The 21,348-nt window shown below is 36.9% G+C and overlaps 1 protein-coding gene across 1 annotated transcript; it reads left to right on the top strand.

The window, feature by feature from the left end:
* Positions 1-2,978: 2,978 nt before the first annotated feature.
* glod5 (glyoxalase domain containing 5) lies at positions 2,979-12,327 on the top strand. The gene is made up of 4 exons (XM_079838259.1): positions 2,979-3,306; positions 8,115-8,267; positions 8,731-8,886; positions 11,009-12,327. The coding sequence occupies exons 1-4, from the start codon at positions 3,253-3,255 to the stop codon at positions 11,129-11,131; spliced, it is 486 nt and encodes a 161-aa protein (XP_079694385.1). The 5' UTR covers positions 2,979-3,252; the 3' UTR covers positions 11,132-12,327.
* The last annotated feature ends 9,021 nt before the right edge of the window (positions 12,328-21,348 follow it).

The raw sequence follows: 21,348 nt of genomic DNA, 5'->3' as shown, positions 1-21,348 counted from the left end.
AAACTCAATTCACATTACATCTGCTTTACAACTACATTCTTTACATTACAAACTGCTCTAAATGATTCGTAACTGCTGCATTACTCTTAGTTTAAATGGAAACTGATGAACATTTTTCCATGATTAGATCCAGTGACACCAAATACTGTGGATGTGATATTTCTTCATCAGACACTATATTTATATGGTCCCATGTACAGTGGGGCAAAAAAGTATTTAGTCAGCCACCAATTGTGCAAGTTCACCCACTTAAAAAGATGAGAGAGGCCTGTAATTTTCATCATAGGTACACTTCAACTATGAGAGACGGAATGAGAAAAGAAAAATCCAGAAAATCACATTGTCTGATTTTTAAAGAATTTATTTGCAAATTATGGTGGAAAATAAGTATTTAGTCAATAACAAAAGTTAATCTCAATACTTTGTTGTATACCCTTTGTTGGCAATGACAGAGGTCAAATGTTTTCTGTAAGTCTCCACAAGGTTTTTACACACTGCTGCTGGTAGTTTGGCCCATTCCTCCATGCAGATCTCCTCTAGAGCAGTGATGTTTTGGGGCTGTCGCTGGGCAACACAAATGTTCAACTGCCTACAAAGATTTTCTATGGGGTTGAGATCTGGAGACTGGCTAGGCCACTCCAGGACCTTGAAATGCTTCTTACGAAGCCACTCCTTTGTTGCCCAGGCGGTGTGTTTGGGATCATTGTCATGCTGAAAGACCCAGCCCCGTTTCAATTGGTGGCTGACTAAATACTTTTTTGCCCCACTGTACTTTTACCAGACCATGTTTTCAGAATTGACATTACTCTATGTTTGCAGACCTTTGTAATGAGAACCTCTTGACATATCCACAAGACAGGCTTGATGGAAATATAGAGGTACAGTTGTCAAGTCTTTGTTTAGTGTGTGTTTTTTGTTGTTGTTGTTTTTACAGTAAACCACACGAGGAACACTGCAATTGAATATATATTGTGTTTTTCTATTTTGTAATTATATTTGCTTTGATTCAAAGAAACAACCGGTGTCTTGTGTCTATGTAAATTAAAGCTGCAGTCTGTAACTTCCATCCATCCATCCATCTTCTTCCGCTTATCCGGGGCCGGGTCGCGGGGGCAGCAGTCTAAGCAGAGATGCCCAGACTTCCCTCTCCCTAGACACTTCTTCCAGCTCTTCCGGGGGGACACCGAGGCGTTCCAAGGCCAGCCGGGAGACATAGTCCCTCCAGCGTGTCCTTGGTCTTCCCCGGGGCCTCCTCCCGGTTGGACATGCCCGAAACACCTTCCCGGGAAGGCGTTCAGGAGGCATCCGGAACAGATGCCCGAGCCACCTCAGCTGTCCCCTCTCGATGTGGAGGAGCAGCGGCTCTACTCCGAGTTCCTCCCGAGTGACTGAGCTTCTTACCCTATCTCTAAGGGAGCGCCCAGCCACCCTGCGGAGAAAACTCATTTCGGCCGCCTGTATCCGGGATCTTGTCCTTTCGGTCATGACCCAAAGCTCATGACCATAGGTGAGAGTAGGAACGTAGATTGACCGGTAAATCGAGAGCTTCGCCTTACGGCTTAGCTCTTTCTTCACCACGACAGACCGGTACATCGACCGCATTACTGCAGAAGCTGCACCGATCCGTCTGTCAATCTCCCGTTCCATCCTCCCCTCACCCCTGTAACTTTCTTTGGTTAAAAATGATCCAAAATCAATTTTTGAGCAAGTACATAAGCAGCCAGTGTTCAAAACTATCTCCTCATCTTAGCCCATAAAGGTAAGCTTGTAATAATGTGTTATAATTTGAGTGGTACAGGTGTGTTTAGGTGGGAAATTCGAGCATGTCTTTGCGTCATTACGTCACGTCTAAATACATAAGGAAGGAGCCTGGCTAAAAGACTATCGCATGTGAGGATGCTGCAGGTGGCGGATCATTTATAGCCTTTTCTCACAGCAGCTGGGATAATTAAATGTATTATTTTGATGGCGGAGGTCTAAACGACAATCATCACAACTGGAGATTCACCTGTAGTCAAAAGCAAAAGATTAGACTTCACGGAAATCTACAGGTAACGCTAATACACACTAAATACACATAGTCACGCAACGCTGATGTTAACCTTAACAATTTGAGAACAAAGTATAACAAGAATAATAGATTTGCATGTTTTAATGTGATATGAGCTAAGCGGTTAATCACCGTTGGTAGCACGATTTATTGTAATGCTTTTTTTTCCCAGTTGGTCACAACTGTCAGGCATGTTACTTACTCGTTCAGATGACATTTTGCGGGGAAAATTCTTATTTTGCTCATAGTCCAAGACGTAGAATCTGTGATTCTGAAGTACAGTATCCACACCGGTGTGGTGAATGAATGACAGCCACACACACTCCTCAAAACATTAGATTCATCCGCGCTGAGGAGCTGTGCCGATGCTCAACCCACGTAAAGATGATAATTCCGCAAATAACTGCAATTACAGGATTCAAACAGAGATGACGACAAAGAGAAGACTGCAGTCCAGTGTGATTTTATGATAAATTCGTTATTTCAACCAATGTTTCTGCATGTGTAAGATTTCTTTAAAGATATGAATGCAAAATGCAATGTTGTGAACATTTGACAGCCTGCTACAAATCAAGACTGTTTTGAGTTTTGGGACTAGTTTTCGAAGAAAGGAAAAAAAGTCTAAAATTAGTGGCAAAGTTATTGTAAAAAAAAAAAAAAAACACTCAAATTAAACAAATTAGTGAACTGTTGATGAAAATCATGATAAACCTAAGATACAGCACTAATCTGCTTTATCTGAGTTTTAATGAATCCATTTGTTTCTGTTGTGATGGCTTTGTGAGTAGTAAAGATTATTGTAGTTGTGCAGGTGCTCTTTTGCAGGCATTGGACCGGGCAACTGGCGCTATTATTACTTGGAACCTCAAAAGGACCGAGATTGGCTCTTCCTGAGCAGCGCTGAGAAAAGTAACAGTTATCACGTTCTACTTCAGCAGATGATAATGTACAGTAACGACACTGGGAAACTGTAACAAAGTTTGAATTGGAAATGCATCGTTTAAATATATATATAATTATTACCCAGACTCATCATATTTGACTAATCTATCTTGTGTGCCGCTAAGCGCCGCCCATTGTTTATTAATGTCGTGTGTAATAGAGGGATTACGGCAGGGTGTCGAGCGCTTCTCGTTTTCCCGATTTTGTTATCCAGGCAGGTTAGAACAGGTGATATCGTGAGTGTCACTTGACTTTCCAACATGGCTCTACGGATTTGCAGTACTTTTCTGCGTTCTTACTCGACCCACGGCAAGGTAACAAAATCTCTCTCTTTAGTTTGATAATTACTTCCTAGTTTCTTTTAGAAACCTGGAATGGAAAGTAGCGCATGGGAACAATTTCATTAAATTACACGAGGCTAGTACGCTATTACTCACTTGCTGGTTATTCATGTTTTATTACTGTAAAAATCTAGTTTCCTGGAAGTGAATTTGAATCCTGTGCTTGGCTCATAAATATTCATTACGTCTCAAAGTGACGGCTCTACTGATTGGCTCAAAGGCTGACGCTGGTTATACCTTTCTGGAAGTCTTATTGTCTCAGTCATGAATATTAAATCAAATGTGAGTGGAAACTGTGTGAAGGTTACTAAAAGACGTTTGTGTTTTATTAATATTCATGAATTAATCCTTCGTTTAATTTCACTTCCTGGAAATGTTTATTTTGGCAACCTTGCCATATTAAATAGTTTTTTTGTTTTTCATCTTCACAGATTCACACTCAAAATTATTTAAGACAAGTACTAAATCGAATTATCAAATCGAATAATTTCAGTAATCAAATTTTATTGTGAATCATCTTGAATCGAATCTTTGCACAAATTGTTCTTCAGAATCAGAAAGAGCTTTATTGACAATACTGCTTACACATGTAATTTGTCTTGGTGGCAGAAGCTTCCAGACAGAATGACTGCAACAAGACATATAATACAAATCAAATAAGTGATTAAAAATAATACACTACAAAATAGACAATAGACAATATATACCCAGATCAGGCATAACATTATGACTTCCTAAAATTGTGTTGGTCCCCCTTTTGCTGCCAAAACAGCCCTGACCCATCGAGGCATGGACTCCACTAGACCCCTGAAGGTGTGCTGTGGTATCTGGCACTAAGATGTTAGCAGCAGATCCTTTTCACTACTGCCATATCTATCTATCTATATGCCATAAAATATGCCATATTGTGTATATGATCCTGTACAGTAGTGAAAAACATCAATATTTAGACATGATTTGACAGTGTATTTGAAAAATTATCAAATATGTAAAAGGTGTGCATAATAGCTGACACTTAGATGAATACTTTACAGTTGGTTTCGATACTGTAAGTCCTTCTGTTCAAATGCTATTGAAGTTAGAAATGTGTATACCAATGTCGTATGTAACTTTAGAGATGCCCCCTGAATATCGAACATCCAACGTCAAACCAACTTTATGCCAGTGTATCACTGGTGATTATACTTTTCAGTTTTATGGACGTCACCATCTTTGATATTACTTTGGTCACTGTTGCTGTGGTTAATGGTAAGAAAAGACATGCTTGACTCCCGTTGCACCTTCATACAGACAGTATTCCAGACGCTACTGTACGTTGCTGATTAAAAGCGGGCATTTCGGTTGTCAACCCCAAAAACTGATCATGTGAACGTTGCCAAAAGGATGCAGCCTTCTTCAGCAGTTTTTGGGATGTTTGAGAATGTGCTTTTTTTAGTTGATGCAGTCAACAAGTCTGACTAAGGCATACATTTTATTTTATAGGCATTCAGTGGGCAGTCCTTAAAAGTGTTGACCTTAAACACAGGCACAGAAGTGACCACTTAACCAAATCATCTAAAGACAAAACAGGAAATGACCCCCGACTGTGAAGATAATAGCGCCCCAAATGGTATAAACAGCACCTGTTCATGAGAACTAAGACTGTCAACATTCACACATAGTTCTCTGTGGGAAGATCAGAACCCCCTCACTGGAGTTTTATTAACAAAGTTTGGGAGGAGCGTGTTCAGATAATTCACCAAATGAACGCGGGAGGACCACATTCCGTTAATCAACTCAATTAGCGCATTAAGAGGTGTACACTGAAAAAAGTCTAACATTGCTGTTGTTCGTTTAATGTGTATTTTCTCGTTGAAATAGGTTAAAATTATTAGTTTTTTCATTTAAAGTAAACGTTTTAGATTATATTTATGGTTGAATCCATTTTTTTTTACATGGATACAATATAAATTGGCAGCGGGACATTAAACTGAATTTATTAATTTGATCAGAGTATTTTATTAGATTAAGCATGATTTGAACTTCAGCCACAGCCTAGATGAAATCAACTGAAGATAAAATAAGACATTAAATCTCTGAAGATCTCATGCAGAGGAGGATTAAACAACTCTACAAACAGTATTACCAGCTTCACGCATTACTAACCAGACGGACAATATTTCTATAATTTCTGTTTTAATGAAAATAATGGTTTAATTAAGTCACCGGGATGGAGATTAGTGTTTGCTTTAGTTGGGCTCTTGACCCTTAAATCGTTAACATTAGTTGTTCTCTGGCTGCTTTTACTGTGTGTTTATAAAACACTTTTGTTATAGCAAGAGAAAATGTGTTCAGATTTGTTATAGTGACCAGAGTCACTGATCCCATTCAGAGTTTAATGCTCTGGTTATAGATGTAAAGTGTTATTCATTTTATAGTATTTATAATTATAGCCATGTGATTCTACAGGACGACATCCAGGACAGTTGGGGTAATCAAATAACATGCAGATTAAAAAATAAAAATAGTGCAAAAAATGTTTTAATTGAAGCTTTACACAGACATCAAGAATCAGTGTATGAATCTCAACAACGGTGACAATCAAAATAAAAAAATTGTTTTGTTCCAACCTAAAATAATTAGTTTGATCAACCTTTACAAAGTGGTTGCGTGGATTTAAAATGTTCAGGTTAAACTAATTTAAATGAGTACAAATAAATCTGCATCGTTTATCCTTTAGATTTTTTTATTTAAAAAATTAGCAAAAATCAAACCTTTCATTGAAGTAAAAGAATGGAAAGTCGGGGGAAAATCACATCATGAACTAAATGCTTTTCTCCAAAACACATTAGACACAATTATTGGCACTCGTTTATTAAATACTTTTTGCAACCTCCTTTTGATAAAAACTCTGAGTCGTCTCCTATAATGCCTGATGGGTTTGGAGATCAGAGATCATTCCTTCATACAGAATCTCTCCAGATCCTTCAGATTCCCAGCTCTTGTCTTCTGTTCATCACTCATCTTCTATAGGGTTCAGGTCAGGAGTGGGACGGCCATGGCAGAAGCTTCATTTTGTGCTCAGACATTATTAGATTATTGTGTTGATTTTGATGTTTGTTTTGGGTCATTGTCCTGATGGAAGATCCAACCACGGCCCATTATCAGATTTCTAGCAGAGGCATAAAGTTTTGATTTTTTATCTGTTGGTATTTGAATCCATGAAACCATGAATCTGAACAAGATGTCGAGCAACTCCACCAAAAAATAGGCCCAAACGCTAAAGATCCAGCTGTATTTTAACCATGGGCATGGGTTTTTTTTTATTTTTATCCCTGTTTGCACCAAACACATCTGGTGCTCTTACTGTAGTTTGATCTGACCACAGAACCCGGTCCCTCTTGAAGGTCCAGTCGTGTCTGAACACTGAATATACTGGAGATTGTTTTTGGATGAGTGAGGATTTTCTCTTGAACCCCTCCCAAACAACATGTGCTGATGAAGAGGTTATTCGGTTTTTTTTTAGGCTTTCTGACCCCAGGACTCAACTAATCTCTGCGATTCTCTTTCTGTGTCTTTGTCCGCTCAAACTCTCCTCTTCTCGTGCTTGAGGACGATATAGACACACGTCCTCTTCCTGGCAGATTCATAACATCTTTAGTGGATTGAACTTCTTATTTATTGCCCTGATGGTGGATATGGGGATTTTCAATGCTTCAGCTATTGAAATACAGCCACTTTCTATTTTGTGAAGCTCAACAATCTTTTGCTGCACATCAGAACTATATTGTGTGGTTTTACTCTTGTGGTGATGATTAAGATAATCTGACCTTTGTGTTTCCTCATTTATACCCCTGTGGAACAGGAAGGCATGGCGGGTCAATATCATGCTCCAGGTGTGCCTAAAAAATGTAAATATGAATGGGAATATACTTCAGAGATATTTTACTCATAAAACATTCTAGGGGTGCCAATAATCGTGTTTCAGAGAAAAACATTTATTTCGTAATGTGATTTACCCCTCACTTTCAATTCTTTTACTTCAATGAAAGGTTTGATTTTTGCCATTTTTTTAAATGAACGATCAAAAGGATAAACAGATTTATTTTTACAGCCATCTTTGATCATATTTACCAGGGGTGGCAATAATTCTGAACACAACTGTATACAACAGACTTACCTTTGTTCCACGACAGTTTCCATCATCCCTACACACCCCATCTCCTCACTTCTGACTATTCCTATCCCGACCTGGGATAAGCAGGAGTACTCTGGGGTTGGGCCAAATAGCGAGCTCGTAGCCCTCTCTTCAGACAGCATGCCAATTGCCAAATATGCATAACCTTTACTCTATTCTGATTATATGTAAGTGTGAACTTGTGGAATCTAATCCGTAAACATGCCCCTTGAATACATGCCCAATACATTGTAGTTCACCTTAGTTTTCATGTGATGTGTCAGGACGTGGGATCAGCAGATTTTAAACAGACTCTTAAATTTGTAATCCCACAGAGGGGATGTTAACATTTTCGATGATAGATTATGAGGGCATATAAATGAAAATTTTGATAAATCCTTCGTAATAAACACTGCAACATTCTGTAAAAAATACGATTTTCATTTCATGATGACTTAAGCAGACTTGTTGTGGTACTTGCTGAATTATGAATAGCATAATAGAAAATGTGTACCACGTTTACTTTTCGTTTTTATGATATTCCTCCAAATACATTCATCACAAATAATAATTTCAACACTCTTAACTCTATGTTCGTTTAAATGATTCTTGGTTTTACTTCCAGTCAGTTCTCGGTGGACTGTCATCCGTCCGGTTCAGTAGTTCCAGTCCAGTTCACATCAGTCATCTGGATCACCTGGTGCTCACTGTCCGGGACCTGAACAAAACCACTCATTTTTACTCCAAGGTTTTGGGAATGGAGGTCGTCACTTTTAAGGTAGGACTACATAGCAAACAATACCACATGGTGGCAGCAAAGCATAAGTATTGGACCCACTTTATATTAGGTGGCCTTAACTACTATGTACTAACATTTGAATGAATCATTTGATACAATGCACTTATTGTGTACATACATGTTTTTACATTGTACTTACATTTTGAAAAATATCTGCATGTAATTACATCTGTAATTAATTTCTGTAGTTACATTTGTAATTACACAGTTGACAATTCCCTTACATCTAACCCTACCCTTAAACTTACCCATATCACCACACATATCCCTAACTCTACCTGTATCCACCTCAATATCAGCAAAGGTGTTTTGCAATACAATTTGAACACAGTTAGTACATTGTACTTATTTTTTGATGTAAGTACATAGTAGTTAAGGCCACCTAATATAAAGTGGGGCCTAAGTATTCTCACCTGTCACTTCAAGACTGTCTGTGTTTCAGGGGGACCGTAAAGCTTTGAGCTTCGGAGAGCAAAAAATCAACCTGCATCAGGTTGGGAAGGAGTTTGAGCCTAAAGCCAAAAGCCCAACACCAGGATCTGCTGACTTGTGCCTTATCACCAAAACCCCTCTGACAACCGTTGCTGCCCATCTCAAGGTAAAACATATTGTTTAAGAACTGGCTTCCTTTCAGTTCGTGGGATGGAATTGGAGTTGAATTAGCCACGGCACACAGGACGCTGAATTGGATTGAAATTGTTCACCAGTCACAGCACAGTTGAATTCATTAATCCAACACAAGTTTTGCTAAATAAACGGTCACACTTTATCTTAGGGTCACTATTAACTACCTCAATAATCTCCTAATTACTGTTTATTAAGTTATAGTTAGTAAGGTAGTTAAATTTAGGTATTGTGTAGGATTAGGGATGCAGAATAAGGCATTAATATGTGCTTTATAAGTACTAATATTCAGGCAATATTCTAGTAATATGTATGATAAGCAACTAGTTAATAGTGAGCATTGAACCCTAAAATAAAGTTTTCGTAAAAATAAATACAAATAATGACTATTTATTCATTTTGTCTTACAGCAGCACAACTTCCACCACACAGTTCTCTGATTTTGAAGTTTGATTTCTGAGAATAAGGAGCTCTTCCGCCATGCTTCATAATTAAGAATATCACACAGTGCTGTTGATTTTAATACTTATTATAGGCATGTTGAAATTCAGTACAACATCACGATTGTGAGTGTGCTATTGCCTTTGTACAGCAGATCTATAGACAATAAATTACTACTGAATAACTTACATTTTGCCAACATTAACATTATTCAATTTAATAATATTCTATTTGGTAACACTTTATTTTACAGTGTCCTTGTTACATATGTTACATGTGCTTACCATAGTAATAGCAGTAAATTATGCATAATTACATGCAACTAACCTTCAACCAAACCCTAATCCTACTCTAACCCTATAGTAAATCTATATGTAGTTAATCAATATTACTCAGTACTTAAATATATAATTACACTTTAACAATGACACCTTAAAATAAAGTGTAACCCTTCATCGTAGTTACATTGTAATTGCTCAAATAATGCACGTTCTATAGAGTTATGGTTAGGGTTTACACTTTATTTTAAGGTGTCATTGTTACAGTGAAATGATATTTAAGTACAGAGTAATATTGATTAACTACATGTACTTACTATAGGGTTAGAGTAGGATTAGGGTTTGGTTGAAGGTTAGTTGCATGTAATTATGCATAATTTACTGTTATTACTATGGTAAGCACATGTAACCTATGTAACAAGGACACTGTAAAATAAAGTGTTACCGGGTTTGGTTTAGGGTTAGTTATTTGTAATGATGCATAATTTACTGTTTTTACTACAGAAAGTGTGTGAAATACTGTGTAACTGCATCCCCTTAAAATAAAGTGTTAAAACCTTAAAACAAATATTTCCAGATGAAGCCAAAGCAAAATCTCTGAGCAACACACCAGTGTTTATTTCCTGAATGAACTTTCTTGTTTTAGAACTCCGCCAATCAGATTCAAGGGTCAAACCAAACAAATATAATACATTTATTTCTATAGTTGACATTTGAAAAATGTATGTCAACTAAATGTTTCTAAAAACCCTCCATCTTTGAGTCGTTCATGCTGAAAAAACCCCCAATTAAACCGCTTACAGTAGCTATATAAATTTGTAAGAATTTAATTCTACTATGATTCTACATATTTTAAAAGGTTAGTTCACCCAAAATGAAAATTATCTCATGATTTACTCACCCTCAAGCCATCAGTGTATATGACATTCTTCTTTCAGACGAATACAATCAGAGTTATATTAAAAAATGTCCTGGCAAATCCAAGCTTTATAATGGCAGTGAATGGGAGCCCAAAATTTGAAGCCCAAAAAAGTTTATCTATCCATTATAAAAGTACTCCATACGGCTCTGGGGGGTTAATAAAGGCCTTCTGAAGCGAACCTATGGGTTTTTGTAATAATATAAAAGAAGAATGTCATATACACTGATGACTTGAGGGTGAGTAAATCATGGGATAATTAAAATTTTTGGGTGAACTAACCCTTTAATTCAAATGTTAATTCTACAATTTTCCTACTAATTTCGAAAATTGAGCTGAAATGTAATTCATCTCTAAATGGTGCTCTTCCCTAGTTTTAGAGGACAAAACACTGAAGTATAACAGATTGTTTTTGTAGAATGATATGTTTTTTTGATTTAATGATGTTGTATTTCCAGGCATGTGGAGTGACCATAGAGGAGGGCCCGGTGGACAGGACGGGCGCTGTGGGTCCCATCAGTTCCGTCTATTTCCGTGACCCCGACAACAACTTGATTGAAGTCTCAAATTACCAAAAATAGACAGAAGGAGGCGCTGCATCATTGCCTGAAGATGAATATGAATCACTCTGTACTTTGATGCTCCACCAAGATGCTTTTAAAAGTAATAAAAACTCACACAAAGGTTTTAATTGCTTTTACTGGTGGTTTCGGATGAGCTTATATTTCTTTCTTTTTACAACTTCCTCATGGGTTTGTTCTACCATTTTGGGCCACCTCACGTACTGAGACACTGTACATGATTTGAAATTGTAATCGTGCTGTGGGGTAAATTCATTTGAAGACATTAAGGTCTATATTCACTTAATCCTTATTCGATCTTCCACTGTTCTTTGGATAATGTAATATAGTAGAATAAGTTTAAATGATAATACTCGTAATATTAATAATAGTCATTTAAAATGGTATTATGTCTATATTATTGGTCTACTTTCAAGAGTTTCGTCAAGTTTCTGGGCTGTTTGTGGACGTAGCCACGCATCACAGGTTTGTCTGTTAAATGAAAAAAGTAAGAAGACTCATAACAAGAACAGTTCGTTTTGGTGCTCCGTGACAAAAATCTACAACAACACACAAAAAAAATAATGTTCAGTAAATAACAGAACTTGAATTTTCATGTAAAGCCCGAATGAAAACATATAATGGTTATTTCTCGTTTCCTTCTTCCATCCCAGTCATTCATGATAACGTCATATGCTTATGCGCACCCTCATATGATTTGCCATTATCGCATTTTCACTGGGCAAGAAGGGCATTGACGTGTCACAAATGATGATTGTCAGTATTGTTTCCTCAAACCTCTTATGTAATATTCAATAATTGACAGGAAAACTATTTCCTTGTTCCACTCACATGATCAGTTTCAGCAGAATTTTTGTTTGATTGCTCTCCCCATCATCCTCATACAGAAGATGACACTGGCATTGCGCCAGCAACACAAAGGGTTTGTTTCCCACACTATAAATACTAACAGCTTTCTCCAATTAAATTGGCTGACTTATAGGCACAATATGTAAGATTTTCGGATTAAAATATCCAAAAGCCACTAGAACAATGTTATATATTTTGTTGACTTGGTTAGTTGAAACACGCATGGTTTAACACTTTCCACACATTCCAGGATGCCAGGATGACGAAACTTAGTGTATTTACTCATTGCCATATCAACATTATTTTAGAGAAAATATTGAGCCAAAATTAAAAAATCTTTGGAAGATATCACTGAACATTTATTTAACCATAGCAAAAGTTAATTTCTTACTTAAGTAAATTTTTCCTTACTTAAGTAAAAGTTTTTTGTTTATTTAAAATAAGACAAATCTGATATTATTGTATAATCTTATATCTGTTATTTAACATTTGATATAGTTATTTAATGCTGATCTAACCAGCAGAAGACACGAGCCGCGGTTTAAATCCCAGTTGTACAGGTGGGGCATGTTGTCACATTGAGCCCCTATTAGAAATATGTCATTATATTCTATACTTTTATGAATTATTTTGAGAAACCATAAGAAAAGGGTGAATAATGACAGAGTCAATGTTCAGAAATTATTCATTATTATCATGTTTTTAACTATGATGTATAATTGTGTTTTGAGGTGTGTTTGTTGTCAAACTCAAACATTAGTATATTTTTAATGATAAAAAAATGCCATTATTTGATTTGAAAAAGTTAATAATTGTATTTTATGTACAAAATATTTTAGTTTGTCTTGGATATTTTTTTATTTATTATATTAGACAAAATTTTAAGCTGTCATATGCTCACGTTACAATGTACCTCCACATATGGGGCATGTTGACACATTTCACTTCCATTCTTTCGGAGTAAATCAAGAAAAAAGTATACACTGTATTAAAGCTACACTATGTAACTTTTCCGTCCACTAGAGGTCGCCTGTTCAAAACAAAGGCGTAGTTTGATGACGGCACGTTTGAGCGCAGAATCTCGGGACATGTGGTCTTCACCTCACAGCCGGTGGAAAACAGTCAGGATAGGACTCGGGCAGAAATCATGTTCATGGATGCGATTATTAACATTACTGTAATCTGAAGCAGAGCAGGACCGAGTGTTGTGGAGCTGAGCAAGGCCGCAGGAGCGATTGAAGAGCGGGACTGTTATTATGGCATAGTCGCCAGCGGGACTTTTATTATGACACGGTTGCCGGCGCCAATTCCTCTTTTCCAGTCATGAGTATATGAGGTAACGCAGCTCTGTTTATCGTATTAGACACATCTGAGTGTGTTGAAAAGGAAGTTATGACGTTTGCTCGGCGGCTGCTATGACACTTGTTCACACTGCAGTGAGAGTAAAGTGTTTCACTGAATAAAACCGGAAACCGAGGGTGACGCAGATATGACGCAATCGACAGGCGACTCCCTCAAACGCATAGCTCACACGTCCCGGCTCCTTGGTTAAAATAGCATTTTCTCACGATTTACAAATAGTTGGAAACATTTGGGATATTCTAAGTACTGAACTGAACTAAATATATAACACTGGCCTAGTGGTTTCTGGATATTTTACTGCAAAAATCCTACATAGTGTAGCTTTAATGAAACAAAACCACATAATTGTACTAGACGTGTGAAATTAAAGGTGCACTTTGTAACATTTCCGTCCGCTAGAGGTCGCCTATTCAAAACAAAGGCGTAGTTTGATGACGCCAAGTTTGAGCACAGAATCTTGGGACATGTGGTCTTCACCTCACAGCCGGTGGGAAAGAATCGGGACAGGACTCGGGCAGAAATCATGTTGATGGATGTGATTATTAACGTTACTGTAGTGAAGCAGAGCAGGAGCGAGTGTTGTGGAGCTGAGCAAGGCCGCTGGAGCGATTGTTAATAAGATGAACGCAACACACGCCTCACGAGCAGCAGGACTTTTATTATGCCACAGTCGCCGGCGCCACTTCCTCTTCTCTGGTCATGAGTATGAGGTAACGCAGCTCTGTTTATCATATTAGACACATCTGAGTGTGTTGATAATGATGTTATGATGTTACTCTGTAATATATCTATGTAATATGATAAACAGCGCTGCGTTCCCCACACACACACGAGTGGAAGAAGCGGAAGCACTCGCCTGCAGCAGAATAAAAGCTCTGCGAAATCAAGGTGTCATCACGCTACGCCTTTGTTTTGAATAAGCAACCTCTAACGGCAAAAAAATTACATATTTAAGCTTAAGTTTTCTCTATTCTTACTAGAGTAAATTAAGTTACTCAAAATGTCATGTTTTGGAATCATAAGATTATTGGAGTTTTGTCAAAATCCATCAAATGAAGATTTAAACCAGGTGTCCAAACCTATTCCTGGAGCGCCATGCACTTTCCTACAGAGTTTATCTCCAACCCTAATCAAACACACCAGAACCAGCTGGTCCAGGATTACTGGAAATGTCTAGGCAAGTGTGTTCCATGAAAATGAAAATGAAAATGTCCCCATGATTTACTCTCCCTCAAGCCATCCTAGGTCTATTTGACTTTCTTCTTTTGGTCCCACTTTATATTAGGTGGCCTACAGTGTACTTGCATCAAAAAATGTATTTACTTGTGTTCATATTGTATTGCAAAACACTTTTTCTGATATTGAGGTGGATACGGGTAAAGTTAGGGACAGGTGTGGTGGTGTGAGTAAGTTTAAGGGTAGGGTTAGGTGTAAAGGAAGTGTCAACAGTGTAATTATTATAAATGCAATTACAGGAATTAATTACATATGTAATTACACGCAGGTAATTTTAAAAATGTAAGTACATTGTAAAAACATGTATGTACACAATAAGTGCATTGTATCAAATTATTCATTAAAATGTTAGTGCATAGTAGTTAAAGGGATAGTTCACCCACAAATTTAAATTAGCCCATAATTTACTCACCCTCAAGTCATCCGAGGTGTATATGACATTCTTCTTTCAGACGAATAAAATCTGAGTTATATTACAAATGTTCTGGCTAATCCAAGCATTAGAATTGCAGTAATAGATGCTCTGTTTTTGAAGTCCATAAAAAATGCATCTGTCCGTCAAATAACGTGCTCCACGCGTGTTAATAAAGGCCTTCTGATCAATGGGTTTTGATTTTTTATCAAAAAATATTTATATTTTTATAACCAATATTTGGTAACACTTTATTTTACAGTGTCCTTGTTGCACGTGTTAGCAGTAGTCATGACAGTAACAGAACTTGAATTGTCATGTAAAGCCCAAATTAAAACATATAATGGTTCTCGTTTCCTTCTTCCATCCCAGTCATTCATGATAACATCATATGCTTATGCGCACCCTGATATGATTTACTATTATCACATTTTCACTGGGCAAGAAGGGCATTGACGTGTCACAGATGATGATTGTCAGTATTGTTTCCTCGAACCTCTTATGTAATATTCAATACTTGACAGGAAAACTATTTCCTTGTTCCACTCACATGATCAGTTTCAGGGTTTTTGTTTGATTGTTTATTGTTTTCCCCATCATCCTCATACAGAAGATGACACTGGCATTGTGCCAGCAACACAAAGGACATGGGTTTGTTTCTGTAAAAACTGCCTGCTTAAATTAAATTGGCTGACTTAACCTCGTGGGTGCCACTGTCCAGTGTCCACGTACGAGGAAATTATATTTGAGTGAATTTCTCTGACACCATACGTCACAGTTTTGGTCTGCATGTCCTGTAAAGAGCACATTCATGGCTTGAGATACCATTAGTTTTGAGGTTTCTTCAGGACAACAACTTCTACATGGTCTTTTAAAATGACTGAATGATCAAATTTAGCACTCTTGTGGAAATATGATATTTTGTAATTGAAATCTGACAAATTTTCAAATTGTTTGTTATAAATCAACATCTCAGGGAAATGTAATGGGGTTTCTAATCAAAATATGACTTTCTGTTACAAAACAGGGCATCGATTTCATACATGACCTCAATAGAGGACACCGGGACTTAAAGGGTTAGTTCACCCAAAAATGAAAATTCTGTCATTAATTACTCACCCTCATGTCGTTCGACACCCGTCAGACCTCCGTTCATCTTCAGACACAAATGAAGATATTTTAGTTGAAAGCTGATGGCTGAGAAAGGCTTCACACAGGCCTCCATTGGCATTCAGTACATTGACAACGATTAAGACCCATAAAAGGCACTTAAAACGTCGTTACAAAGTCCATCTCACCACAGTGACTCTACAATAATTTTACGATGCGACGACAATAGTTTTTGTGCGCAAAAAAAAGTCAAAATAACACCTTTATCCAACTTGTTCTTGTCTTCCGTGTGTGCCTCCACGACGCATGCGCGAGAATATGACGCAGATCCGGCGTTCGGACAGATGACCCAGAAGTGATTTGTTTACAAGCAGAGGAAGACGCGCGTGTCTAAGCTGTTGAATTCTACATTGATCGTGCTTTAGGTCTCGGCGTAGTTCTCAAAATGGGACTAAAGTGTGCATTTCATGGATTCCCGAACGCTGGCGCTACGTCATATTCTCGCGCATGTGTCGTGGAGGCACACACGGAAGACAAGAACAAGTTGGATAAAGGTGTTATTTTGATTTTTTTGCGCACAAAAACTATTGTCGTCGCATCGTAAAATTATTGTAGAGCCACTGTGGTGAGATGGACTTTGTAACGACGTTTTAAGTGCCTTTTATCGGTCTTGGAAGTGTCAATGTACTGAATGCCAATGGAGGCCTGTGTGAAGCCTTTCTCAGCATCAGCTTTCAACAAAAATATCTTCATTTGTGTTCCGAATATGAACGGAGGTCTTACGGGTGTCGAACGACATGAGGGTGAGTAATTAATGACAGAATTTTCATTTTTGGGTGAACTAACCCTTTAAAGCATGTTTGGGAGACACAACAAGGGAATTACATATCAATGTTCCTATAAAATATTAGATATTATTATGAAAATGTTGCCTACTATTACTCCCATTATTACGCTTCTTTTTTCATTACATGTTGCTCCAAGAACACAGTATGCAAATTAGATACAGTTAGCATTGAATGGGAAAAAACGCTTATGGACATTTTACCCACATATTGCATAAAGTAAAAGGGTTTATCAATTAATTCTGTTATATCTTTCATAACACAGATGAGAATCATCTTTAAACAAAGTTTGGTTAAAACAAATCCTGAAACCTGAAAATTGATTGGTGAACACAAAAATGTGTTTCTTATGCTCTAGACTAGGGGTCTCCAAACTCGGTCCTGAAGGGCCACTGTCCTGCAGAGCTTAGCTCCAACTCCAAATAAACCTGAACCAGCTAATCAGTGTCTTACTAGGCCCAAGCATAGAGATACATAATAAAGGCTAGATATCTTACGACGGAGTCTCTAACGTCTGCACGAACACAAATACTCTTATCTCGCTGAAATCTTGACGGATTTACAAATGGTTTGGTTTCTTACAAACGTTATTAACGTGGCTATAATTCTGGATGCTTGAACAAATTATGAATAATTATTCATAAGGATGCAGTGTCGTAACTACATCTCTGACGTTTATAACAAACCAAACAGTTTGAAAATCGGTAGAAAATTGAGCAAGTTATGGTTATTTAAAGGGGTGGTTGCATGCGATTTCACTTTTTTAACTTTAGTTAGTGTGTAATGTTGCTGCTTGAGCATAAACAGTATCTGCAAAGTTACAGCGCTGAAAGTTCAATGAAAACTGAGATATTGTCTTTTAAAGTTATGGCAGTTTATTGCCTACAAAAATGGCCGGTTTGGACTACAACAAGCTTCTTTCCGGGTTGGTGACATCATAAACCCTTGCTATTAACATAAACACTGCCCCCGCGAACACACAACAAAGTGGGCGAGGCCACGTCGCAGTCATTTGGCCATCTGACCAATCTAAGACCATTGCGTTTTTCGGAGGGATGGGCTTCATAGAAGCAGGAAGCAAACGAGCGGTTCAAAGGACAGTGGAGACAGCGGTGTGGAATAAAGGTAAAATATAAGAAAAATACGGCGTTTAAAAAAAAAAGAAGTATTAAGACATGTTATACTGCGCCCCATAAACACAACCAAGGCTAGAAAAAAAACACGGAACCACCCCTTTAAAAAGTACATGCGCCATTTAAACACAATGTTACGAGTGAGCGTGACTGTGGCTGTGTCGGAGGCCAGCAGTGCGGACGAGACATCTAGCTTTTATTACGTATATCTATGGGCCCAAGTATGACACTGATTAGCTGGTTCAGGTGTGTTTAATTGGGGTTGGAGCTAAACTCTGCAGGACAGTGGCCCTTCAGGACCGAGTTTGGAGACCCCTGCTCTAGACAATGTAATGACATGAAAAAACTACCCACTAAATTCAACTTTTTTCCTGGGTCTTAGGAGGTTAAGCTTAAGTTTTTGCTATTCTTACTAGAGTAAATTAAGTTGCTGTTATCAATGAAGTGGTTCTGATTGCAAAATACTCAAAATGTCATGTTTTGGAATCATAAGATTATTGGAGTTATGATTCATTTCGAGTCACTTAGATATCACTATAGACTATAGTTACTGCTGGCAATTTTGAAGTACAATCAACTTGGATGTTTAAGTCATTTCAACTTTAATTACATTAAACTGACTGTAAAAACATATGTTGTCGTATATCTTATTGACTATATAATTTTTTACAGTGAGTGTTCAATCACTGACCCAGAGTCCGAATTTTCCTTTTAGGGTCCATATTATATAATACCTTAAAAGCAGTGAGACTTACATCTATTTGCAACTGGATACCATTATTTAAAATTCACCCTTTGAAGGCGCTTCGGAGAACTCAGTTTCAAGGGTAGCACTTTATTTTACTGCCCCGTTCTCCGTGTGATTACTGTAAGTACATAGTATGTACAAAAACTTGGTAATAAGTAGGTATACTAATCCTGAAGATAAGTGCACATCCAGTAGATGCCTTTAATTACACAGTACTTTCTGTAAATGCTCATACTGGAAAATAATGTGCAACCAATCCAAGTCCATTTGACTTGAACAAAGGAAGTTTTCAGCGGTTTGTATATGCTCTTGTTTTAAGTAAGGTCAGCTCATTCCTTTGGCATCACTTTGCCATGAGGTTTTAAAGTAACATAATGATTACATAATGATAAAATGTATACCTTGAATAAAGGTAATAGATATAAATGCTGTCTTTTTAGATCCCCAATGGTTTTACTGAAATAAGCTTCTTTGGCCTTATTGTTTTAATAATGATAATAATAATAGTTGCATGAATATTTAAATCTGTTGCAGGTAATTTAAGCCTGGATTTAGATTTTTAAAAATGTACTTTAATATTAATATTTTCATGTTTTAAAAGCTATTACAATTATGACATAATTTACATGATGTAAACATTTTTATTACATTACGAGCTCAAGATTTTATTATGTTTTGAAAAATTATGACATTATGAATTTTTACATTTTGAGTTGCTTCATTGACTCTATTGGCTCTATAAGAATCTTATACGTGAGGTTTGATTGATTGTAATTTGTTATTTGCTTTTTTATATATTATCTATGGAAAATGCTGATGTCCACCTGCCCAACTCACAGTAGCACCAAACATGTTCAAAGATTTCCCCTCATGATAAAACAAAACAAAGACAGTAAACCCTTGCGATTAGACTGCCAACTGACAAAAGATTAGAAGACTCTTGATACTGAGTTCCTGTAAAGCCCAGGTTTTAAAAGTACAAACTTTCTCTTCCTTCTTCTTTTGTAACAATAAGTCAGATGTGTTTAAGATATCAAATGGTCTAATCAGAGTTTCTTCTATTCTTGTGTTACAGTACACTCACAGTCTTTCCAGTATTTGTTTTTACGATTTTTCCTCAATATAAAAAGCAAAGACAGTAAAAAGCCTCAGCAGGCCTTCAGGCTTTGAAGAAACTGTAAAGCTCCCGTTTATTGGACAAATGAATGAGCTTCCTTCTTTTATTGTGTTTGTTCAGTCTTAACTATTCTATTCTAACTCTGTTGATATTGGATTAATCTGAATTTTGTTTTATTTATAGATATCCCATTAAGAAGTGTTTCCGGCTTCCTTATATTCAAGGGTGTGAGTGAGATTCTCATAAATTCCTACTGATTGTGTCACTGTTTTTTTCCACGAGGGACTGTTTTTGTGTGAATAGTAAAAAAAAAAGCCCAGTAAAATGTAAACCATTAACCAACCTTCTGACTGCATACGAAAATCCCCTATGTGTGTGTGTGTGTGTGTGTGTGTTTGGGGGGGTTTGGGGGGCTGTCAATAATTGGTTTATTTAAAGGAATTAAATTATTAAAGGATTAAAAGGGATTGAAGGAAATAAAGAAAAAGAAATAAGAAAGGTAAAAGTTCCAGTTCTATTGCAGGTATGAAGTAAACTAATTGCAAATAATACATTTTTTTAAAATATGCAATCATTCACTCTTATTTTCGTCTGCCTAATATGTGACCCTGGACCACAAAACCAGTCATAAGGGTAAATGTTTTGAGATTTATACATGACAATATTTGTCCGAGATACAACTATTTGAAAATCTGGAATCCGAGGATGAAAAAAAATCTAAATATTGAGAAAAACGCCTTTAAAGTTGTCCAAATGTCCTTAGCCATGCATATTACTAATATTAATGCATTTTTTATATATTTACGGTAGAAAATTTACAAAATATCTTCATGGAACATGATCTTTACTTAATATCCTAATGATTTTTAGCACAGAAGAAAAATTTATCATTTTGACCCATGCAATGTAATGTTGGCTATTGCCAAAAATATCCCCGTGAGATGCATGACTGGTTTTGTGCTCCAGGATTTAAGGAAATAAAGAATTAAGAAAGCTAAAAGTTCCAGTTCTATTGTGGTTATGAAGTACATTTTTTGCAAATAATATTTTTTTTTAAATATGCAATCATTCACTCTTATTTTCGTCTGCCTAATATGTGACCCTGGACCACAAAACCAGTCATAAGGGTCAATTCTTTGAGATTTATACATGACAATATTTGTCCGAGATACAACTATTTGAAAATCTGGAATCTGATGGTGCAAAGCCTGTGAGACTTATGACTGGTTTTGTGTTCCAGGGTCACATATGTAAAAATGCTAAACGTTTCTTGTCATGCCAAATTAAGTTATAAGTTACATAAATAATGTCATATTTTTCAATTCAAAATGGTGAAATTTCATGAAAAAAGTGTCAAGTAGTTTGCATCACTTGAAACGTATATCTGCTGGTCCCTGAATGTTTT

This window comes from Gobio gobio (assembly GCF_949357685.1).
Source record: "Gobio gobio genome assembly, chromosome: 16".
NCBI classification, from domain to species: domain Eukaryota; kingdom Metazoa; phylum Chordata; class Actinopteri; order Cypriniformes; family Gobionidae; genus Gobio; species Gobio gobio.
Note: the sequence above shows the minus strand (reverse complement) of the source record. Positions and strands in the feature narration are given on the sequence as shown.

Excerpts from the sequence above, each read along its gene's own strand:
- glod5 (XM_079838259.1), top strand. The coding sequence starts at position 3,253 with ATGGCTCTACGGATTTGCAGTACTTTTCTGCGTTCTTACTCGACCCAC. Across the intron at positions 8,268-8,730 it reads TGGAGGTCGTCACTTTTAAG|GGGGACCGTAAAGCTTTGAG; the intron begins GTAGGACTACAT and ends TCTGTGTTTCAG. Across the intron at positions 8,887-11,008 it reads CCGTTGCTGCCCATCTCAAG|GCATGTGGAGTGACCATAGA; the intron begins GTAAAACATATT and ends TTGTATTTCCAG.